The following is a 26,932-nucleotide window of genomic DNA, read 5'->3' on the forward strand; positions in this document are numbered from 1 at the left end:
CTGCTGGGTCAAAAGAGATACAAAGAAGCAGCCTCGTTGCCATCTACAATTAGCAATTTGATTTTTCCGCCTTTTTCCCCTGCCTTTTTCTGTTCATAACTTGAAGCTCCAGTCAGAAGTAGAAGCAAAATTTGGGGTGGGAGCTGGTCGTAACTTGAAATGGTCATAAGTAGGGATGTTTATTTATTTATTTACATCACTGTATGAATATAATTTGTCCATGTGGATAAAATTAATGTTTGTGCATGCTATAGAGATGGAATGCAAAGCAATTTGGTTGTTGTAAAGGAAAGATTCAAGTACTTTTAAAGTGTGTAAAACATATTGTTCCCTTTTAGTCGTTGTTATTAATGGGCCATTTCCTTGTGATAAAAATCAGCCTCTCAGTGAAGGCACTTCTGTATCAGTGATTAACAGCTTCTATATGAATTCATTAGCCTGCAGTGTGAGCTTTAAAATGAATAAAGTAGGTTTGTTTGAACATGATTTTTGATTGATACAGCAATTTTCTGAACTTATGTTAGTTCTCTTCTGAAAACCAATTGAAGGAAGAGGGATCACTGAATCAATGGAAAGGAAGTGAATGCACGAACAATTCATTTTTTGAGAATGCTGCCACTATTTTTTTTCACAAGTACCATGGGGGAGAGGGAAAGAGCTCTTTGAACTCTTTTTAATCTGTAGCAATAGATACAGATGATATGTAGATAATTGTTGCATATACAAAAAATGAATGTCATTGCCCAAAACTCAAATTGGTAGCCTGAACTAGAGTTGAACCACTGCACCCATAGGATTTACCTAAGTGATGACTTATTAGTCAACTGTTTCAGTAGCTGGTACTAGAAACTGGAATTATGCCAAAAATTTAAAATGGCTTGATATAAAAGATGAGTGGAAATATTTAAATAACAATTCAATCTGGGAGTTTTTCATCATTTCACTTCCACTAGGCGTTCAGTAAATCTGCCCACATCTGCTGAAGCATTAATTCAAAACAATAATATTATTTTCTCCAATATACCAAGAGTGCTGAGCTGTCATTCCTTTGTCCTGTGTATCTCTGAATGCTGTGGTGTTACCTAGTGCCTCAAAATGATCCCTTTTGCCCCAACAAGTTCCATGACTTGATGAATTTATTTATTTATTTATTTATTTATTTGTTTGTTTGTTTGTTTGTTTGTTTGTTTATTTATTTATTTATTTATTTATTTATTTATTTATTTATTTATTTATTTATTTATTTATTTATTTATTTATATCCTGCCCATCTGGTCTTACAACCACTCTAGGTGGCTTCCAAATACATAGATAAAAACATACAAATATACACAAAATGATAACATGAGCTAATAAACTAATAAATTATTCAAGATGGCAAGAAAAAGAAAGAAAAAGTAATCAAGGGTTAACTGGAGGAAGGCCTGCACAAACATCCAAGTTTTTAGTTGGTTTTTGAAGATATCCAGCGAAGGGGCCGCACAAATCACCGGAGGGAGATTCTTCCAGAGGCGAGGAGCCACCGGCGAGAAAGCCCGGTTTCTAGTTCTCTCCTTGTAGGCCTCTCTCGGCGTCAGGCTCCTCAGCCTCACCTCCTGACTCGCACGGATGATACGGGTAGACCTTGGTGGGAGTAGGTATTCCGCCAAATATCGAAATTTTGAAATCCCCCCCCCCAAAAAAATGCTGTAGGCTAGAATAGAACAATTATAAATCCATTTGGACTTCCAGATTCTGGAATATTGGAAACTGTTCTGTAGTAGAAGGAAGCTGGGTCCAGGTAAAAGGTAAAATGAGTACCCTTGACAATTTTAGTCCAGTCATGTCCGACTCTAGGGGGCGGTGCTCATCGCCATCTCCAAGCCATAGAGCCAGCGCTTGTCCGAAGACAGTTTCCGTTGTCACGTGGCCAGCGTGACTAGGGAATGCCATTTTACCTTCCCACCAAGGTGGTACCTATTTATCTACTCGCATTTACATGCTTTTGAACTGCTAGGTTGGCGGGGAGCTGCTGGTCTTCTAACCCGCAGCACCATCACGTCCCTTATTCCTTTATCCTGTATATCTCTGAATGTTGTGGTAAATCTGGTTCCTATAAGTCAATTCTGACTTGATGGCAAGGAGGACACACATAGGGAAAATCAGTAGCCAATCCACACTTGTTCTAACCCCATGCCAAAACTCAGTCCTGTTGAAAGGAGAAGAACTCCAGTGATCTCCCATCTCTGACTGGGATAATATGAACCTACCCGGCAGTGAAGATCTAGCCAGGGGGCCCTTTGGAAAGAGCCGTCCCTCAAGGAGGTAAGAGGGACGGCTTGTAGACAAAGAGCCTTTTCGGCAGCTGCCTCCAGACTATGGAATGCCCTCCCGACTGGGATTCGTCTGGCGCCGACGCTGATGACATTTCGGCGCCAGGTCAAAACCTTCCTGTTCCAGAAGGCTTTTAATTGAAATGATATTAGCTGAGGGTCCGATGGCAATTTTTATATATATTTTAATTGCATTTTAATTGTTATGAATTTTTATTGTATTTTAAATGTTGTAAGCCACCCAGAGACCTTTGGGTAGCGTGGGCGACATATAAATTAAATAAATAAATAAATAAAATAAATAATGGGGTTTACTTGTCTCACTGCCCACCAATGCTGAATGAGCTCCAAGGACTTTGTGCAACAAATTCTATTGCCCTGAAATGAATCTGAAGATCATTTCCCGTACCCACGTAATGCCACACTCCTTGTTCATTCTGTACAGGCTGCATGTGCACTCCGCGGCTGTTGCTGGAGCCCTCAGAATGAGTCATCCATACCTTGGTGCTACTTTTCTAGCAACCACGGATACAGAACTGCAGGGAGCACAAAAGACACAAACACAGGTAAAGAGAATGATGATAAACTGCTTTCCAAAGCGCAGAATATTAACTGCACACTTCAAAAAGTATGAAGGGTAGGACAACTAGGAGGATCAGCTGTTAGATATTCAGAGCTCAGAATTCACTAATTACAACTCAGATTACTGCCTGTATTGAGCTACTCGCTGGTAACAAGTAATGCAAGTGGCAGATATAAAGTTGGTTTTTAAATCTGAAATTATTTTCACTTTCCTATGTCAGAATTGGCCAGTAGAGGGAACCAGATAGTATTGACCTGTATTTTCGTGATTTCTCGTACAGCTGTCTGAATAGCTCAGTGAACTGGGCACCTGACTACAAAGCCAGAGGTGGGGAGTTCATATTAACACTGTGCTGTGCAGGAGAAGAGCAAACCACCATATCAGTGGGCAAGCTGTAGAGCACTTCCCAAAAAGGGACTGGGAAATCACTTTTAAGTACTGTATACCCAAATAATGCTGTAACGTGTTGCCACAAGTCAGAATCAGCTTGATGATAGCATTTTTTTATTAGTATTAATGAACAGAATGTCAAAATCCTGTTACTTAGTATAGTGGACCATACTAGAGTAGGCACATTGAATCAATGGGTGACCCACATCCTCCATAAGTTCCACTGATTCAAATGGGCCTACTCTAATTGTGAATTACTAGGCTAAGTTTCAAAGCAAAGCAAAGTGTGCTGCTTATAAGTTGCCGTTAGAGTAGGCCCATTTGAACCAGTGGAACCTACAAAGGACTCACCGTTGACTCACCAAATCTCGACTGACTCAATGGTTTTACTCTAGTGTGATTTATTATGCCAAAGAACAGGTTGTGTCCAATAAGACACAGTGCAAAGAATACTAATAACGGCAAACAGGCTGGTAATAAATGTTGAGTAATCCAACACATTTCTTCTAAAATAAAATATCCAGGGCTATTACATATGGAACCTTATGCTATGGATTTTATAAACAGTGATAGAAGCAACCCTCTTGTTTCTTTTCAAGGATTTGAAGTTAAACTAAAAAGAAATGCTGCCCCATCCTTGTTTGGAGGTGATATTTCAGAAGTTCTCCTCACTGCGGAATATCAGACAACAAACCGTTTCCGGTTTAAGGTTAGTTTTTTCCCCCTTCCTTAAAAGCAGTCATCTTCATCTGATGAGTACATTTCTACAGTTGGGTTACAGCCTGACTAGTGGTGGTGGGGATGCTTACTCCATCAGTTCTTTGATCACCCATCCCACATGGGCAAAACTAGGGTCGCACTTTATTAACATTTAACTTGAACCATTCCCATGTCAGACAGAGTAGGGGTGTGCTGTTGTGTGAGATCCTGGTTTGGAGCTGAAGGTCCCACCTGACCTCCACTCCAAACTCATGCAGGTGAGTCCCAAACTCTGACATTATGCAGTCTGCAAGACAGCCCGGCCTTGGATGGCCAATGACCAGTTGACCTCCTTGGCTAGCTGGCTGCCCAGCCTTTTGACCCTAAGTGGACCATGGAGGCTCCCAGTACATCCACCTACTGGCACCATAATCTCGGGATCTGCAGCACCAGGAGATCAGATGGGCTAGCACCCCTTTGGTGCCCTAATGGGAACTTACCAATATTTTTACCTTCCATACTACGCTTGTGGTACAGTAGTTGAACTGCAATACTGCAACCAAAACTCATGACCCAGGCTCAATCCCAGGTAGCCAGTTTGAGGTTCACTCAGCCTTCTGTCCTTCTGAGGTTGGCAAATTGAGTACCTATCTCATGGGAGGGGGGCAATGTATAGCCTGCTTAATTACATTGTAAATTGTACGGAAAATGTTTTAAGTGCTGTTTGGTGGCATATAACCAGCACACTTTGCTTTTGGCTATACTAGTCAGAGTGACCTATTTAAGATCTACCCAGCCCCAATAAGTTCAATAATGCCAGTGTGGGATAGGCCAGAGAGAGAGAGAGAGAGAGAGAGAGAGAGAGAGAGAGAGAGAGAGAGAGAGAGCCCACTCACCATTCAAATATGGCAGTAAGGTAAGGTGGGCCAAAAAGGTACCAGATTCTCTTAGCCAACTTGGCTGCTTGCTATACTGGGTGGAAAATTATGAGGGTTGGAACAGAGGTAAATTAACACAAACCTTGTGAAGATCTTTTGGTAAAGGCATATTGTCCAAGAAAAACAAACTCTGAACAATTATTTCCTTTTTGGTTTATAATAATAAGACAATATTAATAAAAAGATGACCTTCAATGAGTGAGTCTGGAGAATGTTCAGTCAATTAGAAAATTTGTACAGATTCATTAACTACAGCTGCAGAAGGTTGGCTAATGAATAAAGTGTTTAACCATACAGCAGCCTAATACAATTAATTATATTCATTAAACCTGTAACATGTTTGCCACTGATACAGAATGCATAGCTGTGAAGGGAAGTTGGCATTAAATGAGGAGAAGTTAATGCTGGCATCTCTGTTAACTTTGCTCTAATTGTTCCACTTTTGCAGATTACAGATCCTGCTAAAAAAAGATTTGAAGTCCCACATGAACATGTGAAACCCTTTGAGGGACAAAAAGCAACCAATCCAAACTACAGGGTTGAAGTAATTAATAATCCTTTTGGCATCCAGGTGATCCGGAATAGCAATAACAAAGTCCTGTAAGTTGCTTTTTTTTAGCGGTTCGTTTTTAAAAAGAACACACATAATATTTTTCAGTGATTCAAACGCTTCCCTGATCCAATCAATAAATAATACATTGAGTAAGTGGTTCCCAAATTTACTAAACAAATGAAATTATTTATTGATCTATTACATTTTTGAACGGCCTAATACTAAAAGTTCTCTGGCAGGTACATGTTTGCAGCACTGTAGCTATGGGGCTTACATTTGTTTGCAGAAGATTCTGGGAATAGTCTGAGCCTGAGGATTTAATCTGTTTAATCGGTTGTCTAAAACTGTGTATGAAGAATTACCATAGAAGCATGATGTCAAAAATAAAGTCAGGGGGAAGAGAGGAGAAAGCAGAACCTACTTCTTCAGGCATAAGGAATTCAAATATATGTTTCTTTCCTGTGTTAACAAACCATTGCCACCTTGTCTATTATCTCTATCCTCATTGAAACATGACTCTCACCACCTTAGTGATATGTATAGAGGCATGTATTGTCAGTCCTTGTGTCTGAAGAAGTTGATTTTGATCCATGAAAGCTTTCACTGATACAAATCTGTTAGTCTTCAAAGTGGTGCTATATTTTGCCTCCCTCACTTCTCCTTCCCATTTTTTTAAAAAGTAAAACATGTATATGAAGTAGTATTGTTTGGGGAGAGTTATGTCTAGTAATATATCATATTACTTTCTCTCTGTGGTTGAGAGAGTTAGAGCAGGGATGAGAAGGAATGGAGGAAGAGGGAAAAAGAAGTGTCAAAGGAGGCATCTTATTAGCCTCAAATCATTTCAAGAAATCCCTTCTTCAGAGTCAGTAGCTTGAATCCTATTGGAATTTTGCAGGCGATTTAGTGAAATCACCTAAGCTGTGGGAGCAAATTTCAACAAAGTATAATGAGATTCAAGTCATGCAATTGGGTGTGCCACTAGGCCTGTGAACAGCACCTTGTTTATTAGTGGTACTTTGCTGCTGATGTTACTTTATTGGAAACCTCGCTCATAATAATGGAGTTGGAAGGGGTCTTTGAGACCATCAAGTCCAACCCCTTGTTCAATGCAGGAATCCAAATCAAAGCAGATCTGATGGATGGTTGTCCAATATTCTCTTGACTGTGTTCTCAAAGGATTTCACAGCCGGGATCCAATGGTTGCTGTAGGTTTTTTGGGCTGTCTGGCTGTGTTCTTGAGATTTTTCTTCCTAATGTTTCACCAGTCTGTGTGGCTGGCATCTTCAGAGGACAGGAGTTAGAACTCTGTGCTCTGGTGCAGTAATAACCCGCCAGATATTTCAGCAAATAGCCCTTGTGGTTCTGCAACTTCAATTTTCTATGTGATGTTAAGCTTCTTAGATGGAAATAGCTGCAGCATGCATGTTGGTTTCAAGCTCTTCTTCAGCTAGCAGTTTGTAAATTATGGCCCATCTCTTAAATTTGTGAATTTCGTTGTATGGTATACTGTGTATATACTTACAATGACAATAAATTATATTATTATTATTATTAAAGCAGAGGACAGTCACAAACAATCTGCTCCCGCCCCCCTTATCCCTTTATGCCTTTTTGAAACTCCAGGTTTCTCTTTGGCTGGGGAAGGGAAGTTGGTCATTGTTATTATTGTTGCTATTGTTATCCCACATTTCTCCAAATGCATGGTCTCAAGGCAAATTGGGAGAAATATACTATAGCTCATCGCAAGGAATTGCACTGGCCAGTCAGCACTACATATTTGCATCATTCGAGTGGGAAATCACACTTTCCTCATCACAAAGATTGCCACTGGAGTGCTGCCTCCACAATGAGCTGATGTTCTCCCTGGAGTACAGATGTTTGGAATCTTTGTAACACTTGGATAACTACTGTACATCCACTGTCCAATAAAACTATAATCTGGAAGGCTTCAGTGTCTGGATCAATGATGATGGTGACAGAAATATAGACATTAAAGAGGCAAAATAAAGGGAGAGAAAAGTCAGAAACATCACTGTTCACTTTCTCGGCCCCCATTATGATGACAGACAAAAGATGATTAATTACTCCCCTGTTCTAGTTTTAGAATTGGCTTCAGTGTAGCCAACTGCAGTGAAATCAGCCATAGCCTGTGAAGCTGCAGGATTCAGTGATGATACAAAAAATTACAATTTTAAGGCAAGTGCAGACTGCTGCTTTGTAATGATGACAAAAACCGAAAATGGATCATGCAGTCTAATTAAGAATCTATGGGGACAATCATCACTATTTGCAAGAGGTGTTAAATCTGAGTAACATGGGCCTTGATAGAGGAATTACAATAACAAAAAGCCAAAGGCACCTAAGTCGACTATATACCTGGACAACATTTGTCCAGCTTTTGTCAGTTATCACCAGATTTTAAGAGACCTGATAGTATTTTGCGGCATAGATCACCACTTGAGTTTAATTTATATGCTCACCTTTTTCAACTTTGGAAAATGTGGCTGGTTAGATAGGAATGGTGTTACATTTTTAGACAGGTTTTACATTAGTTGATGTTGTATGTGGCCGTAACATCAGTTAGATATGTTTTATTTTGAATGTGCTGAACCTGTCTAGCCAGAGGTGACAATGGAATAAAATTGGAAAATAGGTGTATATATCATGAATTATGATGCATCATTCAAATCACTGTCAGCTGTTGTACAGAATATTATTTGCCTCCAGTTCTACCGATGCTAAAGGATGCTATTAAAATAGTCTGTCATGCCAGATGCCATATTTTCTATGAGGGGCACACAATATAACAGCTATAATTTCAGCTGCCATCTAAAATGGGATATGCAGTAGTAGTATTTTTAAGAAAGTTATTATTTATATCCCATCCCAGTTTATCCCTGTTCCCATAGCTTATCCTCTAGTTGCATTCAACCTGTGCTTTTCCATTTTTTATTTACACTATTGAGGCTGATTTCAAAGGCGATGCATTGATGTGCATGAACTACTACTACTACTACTACTACTACTACTACTACTACTACTACTACTACTACTACTACTTTTATTGTTGTTGTTGTTGTTGTTGTTGTTATTATTATTATTATTATTGCACCAGTCAAAGACCATGGCAAGATAAAACAATTACATTCAGTCAGACTGTCATAAAAATGACAGTAAAAACCAGCTAAAATTAGAGACAAAATAAATATACATGCAAGTTAGATACCTTTAAGTCAGTACTTTAAATGTCTTTGAATCAACACTTTACTTAAGAGATTGATTAGTCAATTGCAGGTGGTATCTGACTGTCATTGTATTAATACACACTAACATTAGTGAGTTTGTCAGATTACGTTCATGCTGTTATATTTTCAGAGCTCAGTACTGGTTTCAATCCGGAGTCCTTAAATTTCTCCCTGCATCTAGCCACCTTTATTATGAATAGGTGGCACTTTGGGTGTCCCTATTGGTTTGTCCTTTAAAGCAGAGAAGTCCAGTTTATCTTTCACATCCAGGCAAAAGGCATTAATAGCCCTATTGGTGAAGCTCGAGTCATATGAGATTGTTATATGTGAAGAAAAGATGAAGGCATGCCGATGAATGCCTGGATCTGAGTGTGGGATGGCTATGTTGGTTTTGTGTTCAGCCTACTTATTTTGTGTTTCCTTCTGTGTGTAGAAGAACAGCTAGAGACAGTATCCATGCTCAGGGCAGGTAGTTTCATGGCCTTCCAGCAGTACATACTTAGGACTTGCAAATTTTAGCACAAAGTGCTTGTCCCACATTAAAATCTTAGAATAATTGAGTTGAAAGAGGCCTATAAGGCCACTGAGTCCAACTCCTTGCTTAGCACAGGAATCCAAATTAGAATAGATCTGACAAATGGCTGTCGATTTTTTTCTTCAATGCCTCCAGCATTGGAGCGCTTACCCCTTCCCAAGGTAATTGGTTCCATTGTTGTACTGCTCAAACAGTTTAGAAGTTTTTCCTGATATTCAGCCTAATCTGGCTTCTCTTCTCTGAGGTTCCCATTGTATGTTTTCCAGTACTAAACTTTCCAAAGGTTGCCTGTCTCTAAACTAATCTATTCTCAGAGATGGGAAGTGTTTTGAGGCTTTTTTGGACCAATGGTCATACTTTCTATGAGATTCTGGGATGTGCCGTCAAAAAGCTCAAATATTTCCTGTCTCTGACTACTACAGACATGATATATACTCAGTAGATATCTAAAATGACGCAGAAATGGCACCAAGTGAATATAATTTCACTATAGGAATTGTTTTGGAAGGCCTTGCTTGCCTTGCAGACCCATCTAGGAGGAATACATGCTGAATGTTGGCCAGTGCTTACTGATTCACAAACTGTTAGATACCAGCTCAAGCATACATGAGTAACAAAGCACTAGAAACAAATGTGGTAGTCTAAACCAGGCAGAAAGACACATTCTGAAATAGTAACAGAAAGGAGGAAAGTAGATAATCAGTCGGGGAAGTAAACTGTGTTTTTTCAGGATGAAACTATAGCTGAGAGTAAATACTTTCCCTTATGTTGTTGACTGCCTGTCCTTTAGAAGCTTTAAACTGTTGAAGGCATCACTGACAGAGATGAGGAAAGTTGTTTTGGACTACAATTCTCATGAATATTCTGGGAGTAGTAGTTTAGAAAAGTAATGCTTCCCATCCCTGACCATCTGATGAAAGTTGAAGGCACACATACTGCCAGTGTAATCATACTGTTGTTTTTCCATTGCTTGAGATGAAGGGATGGAAGGAAGCAATAATTTCAAGTATATATGTCTACAGATGAGAAGATTTTTATGCACAGATATCATATTACCTTGTGATTTTTCCAAACAGTTTTGACACCTCTATTGGACCACTTGTGTATGCTGACCAGTTCTTGCAGCTCTCCATCCGAGTACCCAGCTGGAATGTATACGGCGTTGGAGAACATGTCCATAAACAATACCGACATGATTTTAATTGGAAAACTTGGCCCATTTTTACTCGGGATGCCTTTCCTAATGGAGTAAGTGGGGAAAAAACCTTTCTTATGATACTCTAGAATAGGGGTTCCCAACCCCTGGATTGCAGCCTGGTATTGGGCCGTGGCCTTGGCAAGCTGGGTCACGGAGACAGATTTCCTACCCCACGCATGCACTCCCCCCACTCATGCCCACACACGTGCATGGCTTGCCCATCTGCATGCATGGGTGCCCTGCCCACCTACACATGCATGGGAACATGCCCTGCCTACCTGTGAGCGCACCCTGTTCATCTGAGCATGTGCGTGAACTCCCACTGCCCAGCCCATCCATGAGTGTGCCACGCCCACCCATGAATGTGGGGGAGTGCCTCACCCCCTCACATGGACCACGCCCCTAAACGGTCCACAGTTTGAAAAAGGGTGGGGACCACTGTGTCTAAACAATCAATATCTGTGCTGTGTGGTAGAAGAATTAGCCATAACCAAAGCTTGGAATATTGGGTTTAAAAACAGTTAGAATCAAAATGGGGGGGGGACCTTCTTAAATATTGTAATCTGAAAAGGCTCAGCTTAATATTAATATTATTAACCATGTTAATTAAAACTTCACTGAGTGTGCCATCTTCCAAGACTATAGGTCAACTCATTCTTCATCTCTCCCAATGCCCAAAAGTGTTTGAACTGATATATTTGATGGGGAAAATTAAGCTCACTTAATGTGCTTTAAATATTGTTTTCAAAGTAGAGATCATCCACAGTATATAATATATGTTTCCTAATTCATTTGGAAACATAAGTTTGCAGCTGTTTTATACCGATTTACATAAGAATATATCTCATTTAACTTAATAAAATCACAGTTACAGGCACCTTCCACTTGGGAATCTGGAGCAAAAGGATACAAACCACTCTCTAAATTGATGTTCTTTTCTAGTTGTTTATCTCTTAAACAACAACAGTATAACTGGAACTGCAGTATAGTTTATGTTAATTTTGTGAAGTTTGGGTAAATATTAGAAACATTTCAAACCACAAATGCTGCTTTTGCAGATTTGCTTCTTGTATTCATCTCACTTTAATTGCCTTTATTCTTCAAAGGACATGAGCAATTTATATGGTGCTCACACTTTCTTCTTGTGCCTGGAAGACAACACCGGACATTCTTTTGGTGTATTCTTGATGAACAGCAATGCCATGGGTAAGGATGCTACTTGTGGCTGTCATGCTGATCAGATGGCATTACTCTAGCCTTTTACATGTTTCATTGCATGATAAATCTGCGTAACGGAAGATCAAAATGCTTTTCATTTAACACGTCTGTATTCTTCTGAGCAGCTAAAATGAACGTTGCTTCAAATGTAGTTGTGTAACAGTGTACTCCTTTACGTGTCTACTCAGAAGTAAGTCCCATTAAGTTTACTCTTAGGGTAAGCAGGCATAGGGTTGCAGGCCAATTCTTATGGATTTCTCAAAAGACATACGTATGGTTTACACTAGGACAGCATATTTACAATTCTCCTATTGTTTACATACTGATCAAAATCTATAGGATAGTTCTGTTGACAGAATTGCTTCTGTGAGCAGACCTGGGATCAGATGATTCACACTCCCCAGTAGCCCCCACATTGCCTTGAGAAATTATTTAGAACAGTGGGAACCAGTTTGGGAACCATTGCTTCAGAGGACTGGAAGTCTGTCTAGAGCAGTGATCCTCAACCTTGGGCCTCCAGATGTTCTTGGACTTACAGCTCCCAGAAAAACTTCACCACCACCTCTGCTGGCCAGGGTTTCTGGGAGTTGAGGTCCAAGAACATCTGGAGGCCTAAGGTTGGGGACCACTGGTCTAGAGTATATTTTTGGTGACATATATATAATGGAAATAATAGCTTGAGTTTTGGACAGAATTCTAAAATATTCTCTATTTTTCTAAAATATTCTGATAGAATAGAAAGGGCCAATTAACCCAAAGCTGTATAATTGGATAGATGCTGTTCTTGGAACGTTTCCTTGTTTTTACAAATTAGATTGACATAACAGCTTTCACTGCATGCTGATTTTGCCAATCAACCTTTAGGGAGACGCACATGGAACACAGTCTTTTGAGAAAGTCCTGCATCTGTGTTCATTGGGAAAAATTGTCCCTCCACCTTCAAAGTTTGGCTTGGCATTCTGTAGTGGTGGCTCAGTGTTAATTGCTGGACTCATTTGATGTGCTAAGATCCACATCACTCACAGAGCAATAACAAACACTAATCTGTCTGAAAAAAGATAATCTGCTCTCAAATCTGCAGAGAGGTGCGCAGTTCATAATGTGTTGGATGACATTCTAGTTAAAATAAATCATCTTTTGGCCCTGAATAAGTTCTCCTAATAAGATAATGCAAACTTCTACCCAAGTATTGAAAAACTAGTGTCTAGATTGGAGCAGGGAAAGAACAGCTCTCCAGATATTGAACTTCAGCTACTATCCATCATGGCCAGCATAAGACAAGAGTAAGAGAAGCTGGATGCCATCTAACAGAAGCTGAAGGGTCAGTATTTGGACACTGTCGTCTCCATAAAAATAATTTTCTTTTAGAATCAATATAGGATCACACCATATGTTATGTTGTGAATGTATTTAAATTGCCATCTCTTCTTTTTATCATGTTATGAACCATCCAGAGTGGCCTTGTAGCCAGATGGGCAGTATAAAAATTGAATAATAAATAAATAAAAATAAAACATGAAAATATAAAATGCACAAGGCTAATATTCATGAATCCTGTTAACATCTGTGAACTTGCAGATCATCTGGGCACAGGTGACATGTTGTGACATTATATTTTTACAACAGTTCAGGATAAGAGACTAATGACAGAATTTGAGTTGATCCTAGCTAGCATCCTCCGACAAAAAAATGTCCTTTTGTGTAGCCTGTACTGAAAGATGGAGGAAATCACAGAGTACCTAGCTAGAATAGCCATTAACCTCACTGTGTTTCTCCTGGCAGAATTTGCTCTCCAGCCAGCTCCAGCTGTTACATACAGAACAATTGGTGGAATTTTAGATTTCTATATTTTCTTGGGAAACACACCAGAGCAAGTTGTCCAAGAATATTTATCGGTATGTTTTGGTATCTTATGCAACATTTTTACTCAGCAGGTTAACTCATAAGTCATTAGAAGAACAAACCTCCTGTGGAAATCTCTTGTAGTAACAAAGTTATTTTGAGTCAAACCACATGTTAATCATTATTCTGATGCACATGCCCTTTCTTTGGGTCTAGTCTCTTAGTGAAGAAGGCTCTTGTGTCCAATACATGCCTTGGACTCTTGCCTTGAAGATGAATAGAAGCGAATGAACCAAGAAAGTGGGTGTATAGTAAATCATTTACTTGTGGAGTCTTCCTACATTCTGTGAAGTGTATACTGTACACTGCTCAGCTTCCTCCTCAAGTTACTTCTTTTTAACTTATTTTGAGTTTTAAGTCATTCTCAAAAAAGTTTAAATGGTCCAAAACTAGGTGAGAGCTTTCCTTGTTGACAAGATACACACTTTTCCAACATCTAGATGTGGAAAAAAGTTATATCTTCAGAACAAATCTAGGTATCCTACCTACATTTCAACCACCTCCACTATTGTTGTTGTATATTTATATGCAACTTCTATTAGAAATGTTATTTGTATTCTTCACACCTCTTTTTAATGATTATTTTTCTTATCCTTATTTATTTTGTACAACAGTGCCAATCCCTCTTTTTTTCATTAAAAAATCCCCTCTACTATAAATTTTGCATTGTCTGCATGGAAAGCTTTTTTACTTCTGCTTTTCAAAGTGGGAAATGCAAATTATGGAAGGAACACCAGTCCCAGGAAGAAATTAGGTGTAAGATTCACCTATAGACTGTGTTATCTGTAGAGGGCATCACATCTGGGAAATGTCTACAGTGCCATTAAAAAATATGATATTCCACTGTCCTCATCTTCCACTGAGCTTCTGCCTCATTCTCAAAATGCAGTGAGGCCAACGTATATTTATTTCCTAATTCCTTTTCATGGTTTTACCCTATAGTTCATAGGACTTCCATGGATGCCTTCCTATTGGAGTCTTGGGTTCCATATCTGCCGTTGGGATTACAAGGATCTCAATGATGTGAAAGCAGTTGTAGAAAGAAATCGAGCAGCTGGAATACCTTATGTAAGTATCAGAGGACTAGGGAAGCAGATGCTTGGTTGGATGTGCAATTCATTTCTTTTGGGGTCTAGAATGCAATATGGATATAAGTTGTGGGGAAGACCATAGCTAACTGATACTGGGGGTCAGCTCAAACATTAAGACAGGGTGAATGTTCTCTAGAGATGATTGGAGGCCACATACAGTGGGGTCTTGACTTGAGAACTTAATCCGTATTGGAAGGCGGTTCTCAAGTCAAAAAGTCTGTAAGTCAAGTCTCCATTGACCTACAGTGCATTGAAAACCGATTAATCCCGTAACAGGCCGTTTTTGTTCCATTTTGATTTTTTTCTGGTCTGTAAGTCAAATCTCAGTCTGCAAGTCAAACCTAAATTTTGCGACCAGAGAAGTCTGTAACTTACACCTTTTAGTAGCCAATATTTTTTAATTTAAAATATTTTGGATGTTGTGGGGATCCAGGGACACTGCCCCCCAAAACATACAGAAATTGGGCTCATGGTCCAATAGCATATAAGATATCTTTTTGAGTGTTTTTATTAAATTAAATGGTGTGGTGATAACTTTGGGGTGGTAAGATTCCAGGGGCTGCATTTGGCTTTGGGGAATACTGTGTGTGGCCTATGAGCTATATGTGGCCCTGCAGTGTGTTAAGGCAAACATTGATTGATTGATTGATTGATTGATTGATTGATTGATTGATTGATTGATTGATTGATTGATTGATTGATTGATTGATTGATTGATTGATTGATTGATTGATTGATTGATTGATTGATTGGATTTGTATCTCGCCCATCTAGACCAAAGGTCTATTCTGAATTAATATTTCTTCCTGCTAGCATATTCTTGCTCAAGGCATGCAGATCCTTCAGAGTGGTGTGCCTGAAAAATCAGATGGCAAAAAAGAAAAACCCATTGTTATCCCACAATGACCAATTACCAAAAAAGAAAAAAAAGAAAGAAAACAATTTACTTTGCAAATGGAGATTGAGGCAAACTCATATGAGAATAAATAGTTTTTTTTCTCCCTAAAGGAATTCTGTTTCTAATTAAGTATCATCTGATTTGCCCTAGGTGGTAATCCATGAACTCATTAATTATTAGCTTATATCTAAGGATGAAAAGAGGCTCAGAATTGATTGCCCAGTAGTTGATATATTCGCTCTTTTATGCAAAATTCAGGACCCATTCATGCACACTTTTAGCGAAGTGGGCACTGTTCCTCTCTGCTGAAATCCATTTTCCCCATATGCATGTGAATAACAAAAATATATAGCTGGGGTCTAGCCCACACATTACGCTGTTCTGAGACCTCATTTCAAAGCTCGCTGCTTGAAAGAAACAGTGTTGATGTGATGAGAAGCACTTATATCCCTTGATTCAACTTATTTTGGATTTTATATATGAATTTTATAGTTTTTTCTGGAATTGGCCCTGGGGAAGCAGGTCCCACACAGCTAGAACACAAATTATGTTGTATACCTATAAAAATCAGGGATTAGGAGCTTTTGACCCTCCAGATGCTTGGGACATCATCTTCCCCAGAGAAAAATTTTTGTTGGCCAATGACTTACAGACGTTGAAACAAGAAACATCTCAAGATCAAAATGTTCATAACCTTTGGCATATGCAATCAGACAACAAATAATTCTGAGTCCTAATGCAGTGAATTCTTGGCACTAAGGCAGAGCAGGGTGTAAAGTGAGTGATTGGGTTAACTCCATTTCCAATAAACTGGTCTTCTAACCAGGTAACAATTTAATTTTTTAATTTATTTTATTTATATCCCACCTATCTGGTTGGGTGAGGACCGCTCTAGATTTGCTAAGGTTACGGTAAAGTTTTCTAGGTCAAGCGACTAAAAGGAAAGAATGTAGAGATAGTGAAGGAAGGATGCCATTTCAGAAGGTATAATTCCCACTGGGAAAATGACAAGAAAGACATCTTCCCTAGAGCCCAAAGAAATAAAATGAGAACAGGTGCTAAATTTTGTCACACTTGGGAATATTTGGTTCAGTGATTTCAGTGGGGAAAGACACTACTTTTGACTTTGAAAATGTCAGTCTCATCAGATAGCAAGTAGGTATTTTCTTGGTACAATTAATGATACTGGGTTTGGGAGAAACCAATTTCTATGTACCATTAATCCGTGTGATTCCACCCCCTGCCTGAAGGCCACATTTCATTTTATTTTCTTACATGTTACAGTAGAAATTACCTAGAATATGCTGCACAGCAGGGTACCATGGTAATGGAAGGCAGAGAAATGATTTATGCAACACACAGTAAATGGTTCTTATTCAGTCTTTACATGCATGAAACTGCACAGTTGGAAAGTACTTCCATTTCTGAATTGTCCACTCTAGGAGCAAAATGGGGAATTGACTGAATGAAAATATACATATGAACAAGCCACTTTATAGGAAAGTGGTCTTAAGACATGTTCGTAGTACAGTATTGTCAAGTCCAGGAACTGGGGTGCAATGTAGAAGCAGTGTTTGCAGTTATGTAATCATGGTTGAACAAACCATATCTTTTTCTTTTCTTTCTCACCATTAACTATAGGGCACTGATAATAACTAGGATTGGTTAATGCTAACTAGGGCTTGAACTACATGTTACAGGCATCGTGGCATTAGAAGATGAAAGCATGTTAGTGCCCCAGAGTACAGATTTCATGAATATTCACAAAATTTCTAATTTTCACTGGAAAAAAGGTGTAGTGACACAACAGGAAACCCTGTTGAAAAACTGTAAACCATTGTGATACTATTTTTTTGCTTCTGTACAAAAGCTAAAGCACAGTCACTTCAACCATTCTCATAAAATAAGACTGTCTCCCATAGAAATTTGCATATTATAGACATGTGAAATGATTGTGCTACAAGATTCAGGTGTTTTTCAACCTGTCATTCTAACAACATGCTATCTGCAACCCAGGGTGGGTTATTATCATAGATGCAGAGGCCACATATGCTCACCCCATGACTACAAGCAATCCTATAACCCTAATTCTCAAAAAAGATTCTTGTGCCAGGGGCATGTGGATTACAGAAATGATATCCATTCACCTTTTAGCAGTCAGTTTTTTTAAAAAAATTAAAAATGAGGTTGTCACAGGGTTTCCTCAAAACATGGCAGAATTGCTCCTACATCTTGAGAAGTATGCACACCTTTTTTAATTTTTTGAGGTTGACTAAGCTAGGAATTCATGTTTAGGCTGCATATGACTCACAGCTTACTTGTTACTTACCCATACTGTAACATGGCTTATCCATCATATTAGACTGGAGTTTGAAATGAAGACTAGGTGCTGATTTTAAAACCTTGATGAAAGATACTCCTGGACAGTCCTAGTACATCAAGAGATAATAACTGGCTTAAGGTCACACAGTGAGTTTTATGACTGAATAAGAATTTGAAATTTGTCTACAATCAGTGTCTAAAACCCAAATAACTTTGCCACATCAAAGTTGACAGGGAGAGGAAAGACTTGAACATATGTAAGAGAGAGAAAAGAAAGCCACTTCTGATTTCTTGCAAGCAGTTAAAAAAAACCCAAACTATTTGTGTCTAGTTTTAATAAGCTGAAATGTATCTGTAAGCGCTTGATAAGCTTTCCTTCTAACTTTCATTTACTGGTAAATGTACTGTATGTCTAGTTTCAAATCTCAATAGGAATTGTGCAAGTAAAACAATTTAACAACTGAGAAGATTTAATATTATGCTATCCTGTGTGTTTTATATCATTGTAACCTATATTATTATTGTTGTTGTCATTCTTTGACAATATTATACAATTTCTTTAATTTTGTTTTAGGATGTTCAGTACACTGACATTGACTACATGGAAGATGCCAAAGATTTTACTTATGATGAAATAAACTTTGCAGGCCTCCCAGAATTTGCTCAAGACCTTCATGCCCATGGACAGAAATATGCGATAATATTGGTAATTCCATGTATTTTCATGTTACAATTGCATCTTCTCCAGGTGGAAATATTGATGAAATTATTCATTCTCTATGATCTTTGTCACTATCGTCCTTTTCAATACTGAAACAGGCCATCTGTTCAGCTGCAAAATGGCTCTTTCCTTACACCATACATGGCAGTGCTTTCTGCCACAGTTGATTCAAAACAGTGCCTCTTTCTTGCTTTGTTTGCACTGATTATCTCCCTAATTCTACAAGATCAATGCTACAAGAAGTGTCTTGCAAAATGGATGACACAGAAGAATGGCAAATCAAGGGGCAATTATACCCATACTTCTCCAGGCATGCTCCCATGTCTAGGAGAAACCTGTTGCTGGAGATGGTTCTGTCCTGCCTTGGGTTCTAAAACATTGGGCACTTCTCAAGTCTTTAAAGAGACATGGTGGTCCTGTGGGTTAAACCACAGAAGCCTCTGTACTGCAGGGTCAGAAGACCAGCAGTCGTAAGATCGAATCCACGTGATGGAGCGAGCACCCGTCGCTTGTCCCAGCTCTCGCCAACCTAGCGGTTTAAAAGCATGCAAATGCAAGTAGATAAATAGGTACCACCTCGGTGCAAAAGTAATGGCATTCCGTGTCTAGTCACGCTGGCCACATGACCACAGAAACTGTCTTTGGACAAATGCTGGCTCTACAGCTTGGAAACTGGGATGAGCACCATGCCCTAGAGTCGGACACGACTGGACTAAATGTCAAGGGGAACCTACCTCTCAAGTCTTCACAAAAAAGGCTTTATTTTTGTAACTGATTTTAAGAGACCTCCCGACCTAAACACTGCAACAATAATGGCCTTTTGAGAGTTATGCATGCTCACGGGCCCCCTTGGAGGCAGATAACAGAAACAGAGTTAGGAAATTTCATTTAGGAGTACAATTCCTCTCAACCCCAGATGGTTGAGGGGTCTTGGGGTTTGTAGTCTAAAGGTACATTATGCAGGTTTTCATGTGTGGAGGAATTGCAAGAATCTCACTGCAGTTATGTGGTTCAGAAGTTGTTATTGAAAGTGATCCTGGTGCTGGACATAATATATAACCATTATGATAGCCTTTCTCTGCTTATGTAGCCTTGAACCTCAGTATTCAAGTGCTAAAAAGTAATCATCCTATGAGTTTTGGGAATATTGAGCAAGCAGCTACTCATCAAGCATCATTACCCAGCATTCTTGTAATACTTCACTCAGATGAACAGGAAAGTTATTATTAATCAAGCCCTTACTGTTTTTGACAGACCCTCTGCTTTGTCATTTAATTCCTCGTTTCTTATTACTTATCCTGAGACTTGACTTGCCTAAGTTGATTTGCCAGGCTCATAATTCTGTAAAAAGGCTGGAAACAAACATGTTTTCTGTTCCCAATGGTTTAGGATCCCGCCATTTCTACTGGGAATCGTCGCAATAATACCCCTTATGAAGCCTATATAAATGGTGAACGGATGAAAGTGTGGGTAAATGCATCAAATGGAATAGACCCTCTTATTGGAGAGGTAAGTAGCTGCGGAAGGCATTCTTATAAAAATTCATTTTATAATTATGAAATCAGGAGGGAAAATATGCCTTTGTGAGATGTTATTGGTTATCTCTATTCCAAGGTCAGAGGCCAAGAATGTACAATTATCAGGAGAAAAGGAAGAGAGGACTTTATTATTGTCTTGTAGGATTGGCTGACAAATTGGACTTCCTTTTAGCCATGCTGACTGGGGGGCCTACTCAGCTGACAGGTCAATTGGAGCTAGACCAGTGGGTCCAAATCATTCCTGACGCTGGTGTTGTTGGAAACTATTTAGGACTTTTCTACAGTGGTTATGTCTCTGGACTGAAGGAAGTTTGGAACTGGCTTAACTCAGCTCCACCCTTACTCCATCCTTTCTCTGTCTTTTGGCTCTTCTGTCAGCTGTTATTAACCAACAATCAAACAATGGTTTATTCTCATCTTCTGAAGAGCATTTAAGCATTTAAAGGATGGAGCATTTTAAAGAACTGGTACCCAGATGATTCTGTTGTGTACCACTGATTCTTCAGTGGTAGACAACAAGAAATCCAACTAACCAATCTATAACATTCCCCCAAAAATGTTATCTATGCTGATAATTTAGCTCTTATCAGCTGAGAGTGACAATTATGAAAACATGAAACACCTACTTACTGTTGCATCAGAAGCTCATGAATCATACTATAGAACAGTCAACTAAGACCAAATCCTTTGAGATCTTAGTTGTGTGGTTTTCACCTGAGAAATAGAGAAACCATAAGGAAATCAGCCAAAGATTTATTCATTAAAAAATAAAATTTGACACATGACGTATGAGAAACATAAGAAGCTGCCTTGCACTGCGTCAGATCTTTGATCCATCTGAGCCAGTAATACCTGTTCTGACTTGCAATTGTTCACCTGTGGTTCTGGCAAGACTTTTTTTTAAGATCTACCTGAATATCCCTAGTATAATCCAAGTGTTAATCACCCCAACCATGTTTAGTTTTAAAAATCAGATGGGATCCAGTGTGTTCAGGATGGCATATTGGTAATGAAATGAAAGATAATGCCCATGTATAGCTGAAAGTTGTATTGATTACTTTTTATTTTATTTTAAACTATAGGTCTGGCCAGGAACAGCAGTCTTCCCTGATTATTCAAATCCTGATGCTATTACATGGTGGACTAATGAGAGCAAAACATTACACAACACCCTTGACTTTGATGGACTGTGGATTGTAAATATTGGTTTAGTTAATACTATACCTTTTGGAAGAAAGTCCATATAGAACTGACTTGAAAATGTCTCAGACCTCTTCACCATATTTGCAAATAGCAAAACGTTCACAAAATGTTCACAAACAACACTGTGGTTGTTCAGGACAGTTTAGTCAATGCATTCTAATATAGGAAACAAAGTATTTACAGCCATACAAAAAGAAAAAATAAGTGTGTTTCCCACCTTAAATGGGTCCAATTTTCTGTGCTCTGCTTTTTCAGTGTGTACTCTTCTTCACACATATGTCTTCAATTTGTGTATTGTTGTTCTGTTGGGCACATGGCAAATCTGAAAATCAACAAATTTCCAACCAATAATTGTTGTCAGATTCACTCTCTATTCGGGAAGTTGAGATTAGAAAAATCTGTAAAAGAAACCCTTAACATTTGTGAATTTCTCACACACCTCTGTGCACTTTAGGCTGGATAATGAAGTAGGAAAATGATAAACTATACTACTGATAAACTCATAAACCAAAATGCTGTTCCATAGATTATGCCTGCAGAAAGGTGACGGAAGAAGACTTTAATTGCCAAATTTCACCACCTCTAGAGAGACAATTCAGTAATAAAGTACTTTTTCCTTTTGTCCTGTGGCTCCAACAACTTCCACATGATAAACAGATTGATCATGAATCAGACAAATCAAGGGACAGAATAGGATGAATTTGATTACCATAAGTCTGTGTCTGCTGGTGATGTCATCACCCTTCCACAGGCATAACTTAAACAACAGAATTTCAGCCATGAATTGTTAAGGAAGTTTCCCCCCCCCTTTTTAAAGAGCACAGACATCTCAATGCAAGCATTATACAGAAAATGCAATTCATAACTTTACAGAGACTCTATAGTTGGTAAAGTGGAAGATATTAAACCTACACTGTGGAATGAAACACCTGCCTCCATCCTAGTTGGATCATAATCATTAAAGGCAAAATTGTTGCAGATCCTTGTTAAATGCACATCTGATCACCGCTGAGTCTACAGTTTCTGTCATAAAATGTATAGAATTACCTTTCAAATGCAATGAGAGTTATGTTTTAAGATATATAAACTCTATCTTTTGCTACAGGTTCAATACAGCAGTACATCCAGTTAACCTCCATAGTTAAATCCATCTCCTCCAGTGTAATGATTACCTAAGCTGTTTAATGCACTCTCCCTTAGCTATTACATAATCAGATACCTAAACATGAAGATTTGAATTACAACCTAGACTTACACATTTTTACAAATCTTTTGTCCTAGGATATGAATGAAGTATCCAATTTTGTTAAAGGATCCCGAACGGGCTGTGAAGAAAACAATTTAAATTATCCACCTTATACTCCAAGTAAGTTATTGAATCAAAAGTTAGACCTGCTCGGTTTGTCTTATGATGAGTAATTAAAAAAGCAAGCTTTTGGCGTACTCACGTGATCGTTGTTCTAATACTTAAGTAACTAAATAACTGAGGGCTAGAACCTTAAATATTGAGCGTAACATTTGGGAACTTCTACTGGCAACTGAAATTGTTATATTTTTTACAATAAAGTCTGCCATTCCCCAAATTACGATCTGGGTTTTCTAAACTAGATGCAACATCATTACAAAGTTTATAAACTGCACAATTTTTCTTCTGCTACCAACTTGATTCCACTCAAAGGCACAATTAAATTGGAGCTATAGTGCCATTTGAGTTGTGATTTACAACAGTGCTACCCAGCCTTGGGTTCCCAGATGTTCTTGGAATATAACTCTCAGAAATGCTGGCCAGAACAGCTAGTGGCAAAGGCTTCTGGGAGTTTTAGTCCACAACCAAATGTTGGGCACCACTGCTTTAAATCATGCAAATCAAAGATTAACCGAATAATTGCCTTCCTGTTTAATTTATCCTTTTGTATTTCTTTTTTCACTCACTTCCACTAAGGGAAAATACAAAAAACAGATTGGTGATTGAAATCCACATAGTAACACAAATTATGACTTTCACGGACTATATCCAAACAATTTAAAAAAGAAAACCCAGGATACTTTACCCAAGAAGCCAGATTCTTAGAAAGCCTAATTCTGCTCTCAAAATCACATTCTATACTACTGCAGAATTACTGTATTTTTATAAGGTTTCTGCATATAACTTTATTATATTGATCCTCAGTATTGTAGATTATTGTGATCTAGGACTACATTACAGGTATCTCAAGAATAGCTCTGAAGCCTTCATTTTTTAAGGCTAAGTAGGATCCATTGTGATCCATCGTAAAAGCAATCTGAAACCCAAAAAGAATAGGAGCAAAGTCAAGTTTGAAGGGGTCATAGTAGTTCCTTAAAAACAATGAGAAGGAGCTTCTTTAACCTTTTGTCGGCTACACACCAACAGCCAAACATGATTTTATTTATTTATTTATTTATTTATTCTATTTATATCCCGCCTATCTGGTCTTGCGACCACTCCATGCTTGATTATGAATGAATCATAATCTAGATAAATGGCAAGATTTTTTGTTCATTTCTCTTTTATTTTGTTCAGAGTTACTTCTACTGGCTAGGTAAAAGGTAAAGGTAAAGGTTCTCCTTGGCAAATGTCCAGTCGTGTCCGACTCTAGGGGGCGGTGCTCATCCCTGTTTCCAAGCCGTAGAGCCAGTTTCTGTGGTCACGTGACCAGCACAACTAGACATGGAATGCCATTACCTTTCCACCGTGGTGGTACCTATTTATCTACTCGCGGATTTACATGCTTTCAAACTGCTAGGTTGGCAGGAGCCCTCCCTGGTATGTAGTATGTGGCAGCTATTTTGTTTTGGGTACCACTAGGCTGAAAAGACAACTTAATGCTTTCAGATCTTCCCTTCTCTGTAGACCATGGTTCATAATGTAATGATCTGGCTTGTTCTTCAGTATCTAAAGTATCTGAAGTATACTCATGCCTGCTAACCTTCACTCTTACTTAACAGCAGTATTTTTATTAAAGTGTTATAAGTTAATGGATGAATTCTTTTGTAATGATATATTGACTGCTAGGATATTTAGGAAGACACAACATTAAATCAGGGGACTTGGAGTGTGCAAGCAAACCATCTCAAGGAAACAACAAAGATAATGCATACATATTTAATTGAATCTAGCATAGCAGGTCTGATGGGAAAAAACACATACTTTCCTGCCTTTCTGAACATTGTGTGTTTTACACATACAAAACTGATAAACCAATCTGAGAATTTATATACCAAAATGGTTACCATAGAGATATTCATCAATGGAATCCCTCTTCTCATTATTCCACAGAGATTATTGATGGAGTCATGTATTCAAAGACACTTTGCATGGATGCAGTGCAGAAGGCGGGAAAACAGTACGATGTCCACAGCCTCTATGGATATTTTATGACCATCGCTACTGATCAGTAAGGAATTTTTAAATTGTCATTTCCTTCATAAATTCTCCTCGGCTGGGTGACATGTAAGAAGCTTTGGACAGCACCTGCTTCACACAGAAGAAACCACTTATTTTGGAGAAATGAGAGTAAATAATATGAGAAATCCCTGTCTGCATTTTTTCCAATGCCACCTGCATTTTCTTCCCATCTTCATTTCAAATCCAATTGAAAAACATCATTTTTATTTCCCACATTGAAATTCAGAAATATTTTATCTGGTGCATGGATTTAAGGTGACATTTTAATTAATATATGCATATATTTACATATTGCACCTTACACATTTTCCCACACTGATTCAGGGATTTGCATATACAGTATTTTTCAGTTGTTTGCATGTCAAAATGCTGGCCCCATTTGTTTGCATTTATGTACGGATTGTATCTAATTAACTCGTTGTCATCCATAGAATAAGGTGTGTACTTTTTCAATTCTGTGCATAGTATTCCCCCCCCCTCAATGCTTTGATTTGTATTTTTGAATGGCAACATAGTATTGTGTCTGCTTTTCTCCAAAAAGCCCATGTGCAAAGGTGTGGCGCTGTCACCGTGAAATATGTTTCTTCTTGTAGCAAGTCTTTGTATGGGTTGCTTGGTTGTGTATATATGCAAAAATGCTATTTCAGTGAGAACTGTCAAATCCAGGACCAAAAAAAAAAAATCCTCCACTAATTCTCTTCCACACGCACATTCTTTCTGCAAACAATGATTTGTGAATTCTGTTGGTGAGCAGTAGATGTGAATGAAAACAACCAGTCTGATGTGGCAGCTTAGTTGCTCCTGTCATATTCCTGTATATTTTAAGATAACCTTCTCTCTGCTTGACACATTTGCTTCAAAAAACCAAGGTACCATTGGCAAATTGTGTTGTTACACTGAATGCACATGGCCTTCCAAGAGCCTATTGGCTTCCGAACCTTTATCTATCTATCTATCTATCTATCTATCTATCTATCTATCTATCTATCTATCTATCTATCTATCTATCTATCTATCTATCTATCTATCTATCTATCTATCTATCTATCTATCTATCTATCTATCTATCTATCTATCTATCTATCTATCTATCTATCTATCTATCTATCTATCTATCTATCTATCTATCTATCCATCCATCTATCCATCCATCCATCCATCCATCCATCCATCCATCCATCCATCCATCCATCCATCCATCCATCCATCCATCCATCCATCCATCCACCTCCTTTCTCCTTAAAAAGGACACAAGGCGGCTTACTTAACTGAAAAACAATACAGTGGTGCCCCGCATAGCGCCGATAATCGGTTCCAAAAAAATTGTTGCTATGTGGATTCGTCACTATGCGGGGCAAAAAAGCCCATAGGAATGCATTAAAACACATTTTATGCATTCCTATGAGCAAAAAACTCACTGTTACGCGGAAATCCTCCATGTGGCCACCATTTTCGCTGCCCGGTAAGCGAAGAAAGGGTGCGAAAACACAGTGGGTGGCCATTTTCTTTACCCGGTGGCCATTTTGGAACCGCCGATCAGCTGTTTAAAAAACATCACTAAAATTAGAAACATCGCAATGCGATCGCTTTTGCGATCGCAAAAAACACATCGCTATGCGGATTCGTCGTTAAACAAATCGCTCGTTATGTGGGGCACCACTGTACAGTGGTACCTCGCAGGACAACAACCCTGATAAACGATGAATCCGCATAATGATGACTTTTTGGATGGCTATAGCGATTCGCAAAACAGTCATTCAAATGGGGGATTTTCGCTGGATGTTGATTAGGTCTGTGCTTCGCGAACCGTTTGTTCGCAAGATGATGATTTTTTCTCCTGATTGTCGGCTTTGCAAAATGGCTGCCCTGTGTTTTCTGGACCCATGCTTTGCAGGGTAGCCATTGTTACAGCTGATCGGTGCTTGCAAAATGGCTTCCCTATGGGCGATCTTCGCTCGACGACGAGGTATTTTCCCCATTGGAATGCATTAAACCAGGTTTCAATGCATTCCAATGGGGAAAGGGTTTTCACATGACCAGATAGGCGGGATACAAAAAGAATAAATAAATAAATGATGAGGATTTCGCTAAACAGCTATTTCAATGGGATGGATTATTGTTGTCATGCGGGGCACCACTGTAATTAAAGCTAAAAT

At 38.7% G+C, this 26,932-nt stretch overlaps 1 protein-coding gene across 2 annotated transcripts in view; it reads left to right on the forward strand.

Moving 5' to 3' along the window:
- The window catches only part of SI (sucrase-isomaltase), a 213,921-nt gene that overhangs the window by 44,263 nt on the left and 142,726 nt on the right, over window positions 1–26,932 (forward strand). For both annotated transcript variants that reach the window (XM_078389026.1, XM_072996157.2), the window contains exons 4-15: window positions 2,758–2,878; window positions 3,885–3,994; window positions 5,371–5,522; window positions 10,335–10,506; window positions 11,563–11,662; window positions 13,457–13,569; window positions 14,519–14,644; window positions 18,462–18,593; window positions 19,998–20,117; window positions 21,229–21,342; window positions 22,631–22,715; window positions 24,648–24,765. In XM_078389026.1, the coding sequence (XP_078245152.1) occupies window positions 2,758–2,878; window positions 3,885–3,994; window positions 5,371–5,522; window positions 10,335–10,506; window positions 11,563–11,662; window positions 13,457–13,569; window positions 14,519–14,644; window positions 18,462–18,593; window positions 19,998–20,117; window positions 21,229–21,342; window positions 22,631–22,715; window positions 24,648–24,765 (1,463 nt within the window). The remainder of the gene's footprint in view (window positions 1–2,757; window positions 2,879–3,884; window positions 3,995–5,370; window positions 5,523–10,334; window positions 10,507–11,562; window positions 11,663–13,456; window positions 13,570–14,518; window positions 14,645–18,461; window positions 18,594–19,997; window positions 20,118–21,228; window positions 21,343–22,630; window positions 22,716–24,647; window positions 24,766–26,932) is intronic.

The sequence above is a fragment of the Pogona vitticeps genome, chromosome 3, assembly GCF_051106095.1.
Source record: "Pogona vitticeps strain Pit_001003342236 chromosome 3, PviZW2.1, whole genome shotgun sequence".
NCBI classification, from domain to species: domain Eukaryota; kingdom Metazoa; phylum Chordata; class Lepidosauria; order Squamata; family Agamidae; genus Pogona; species Pogona vitticeps.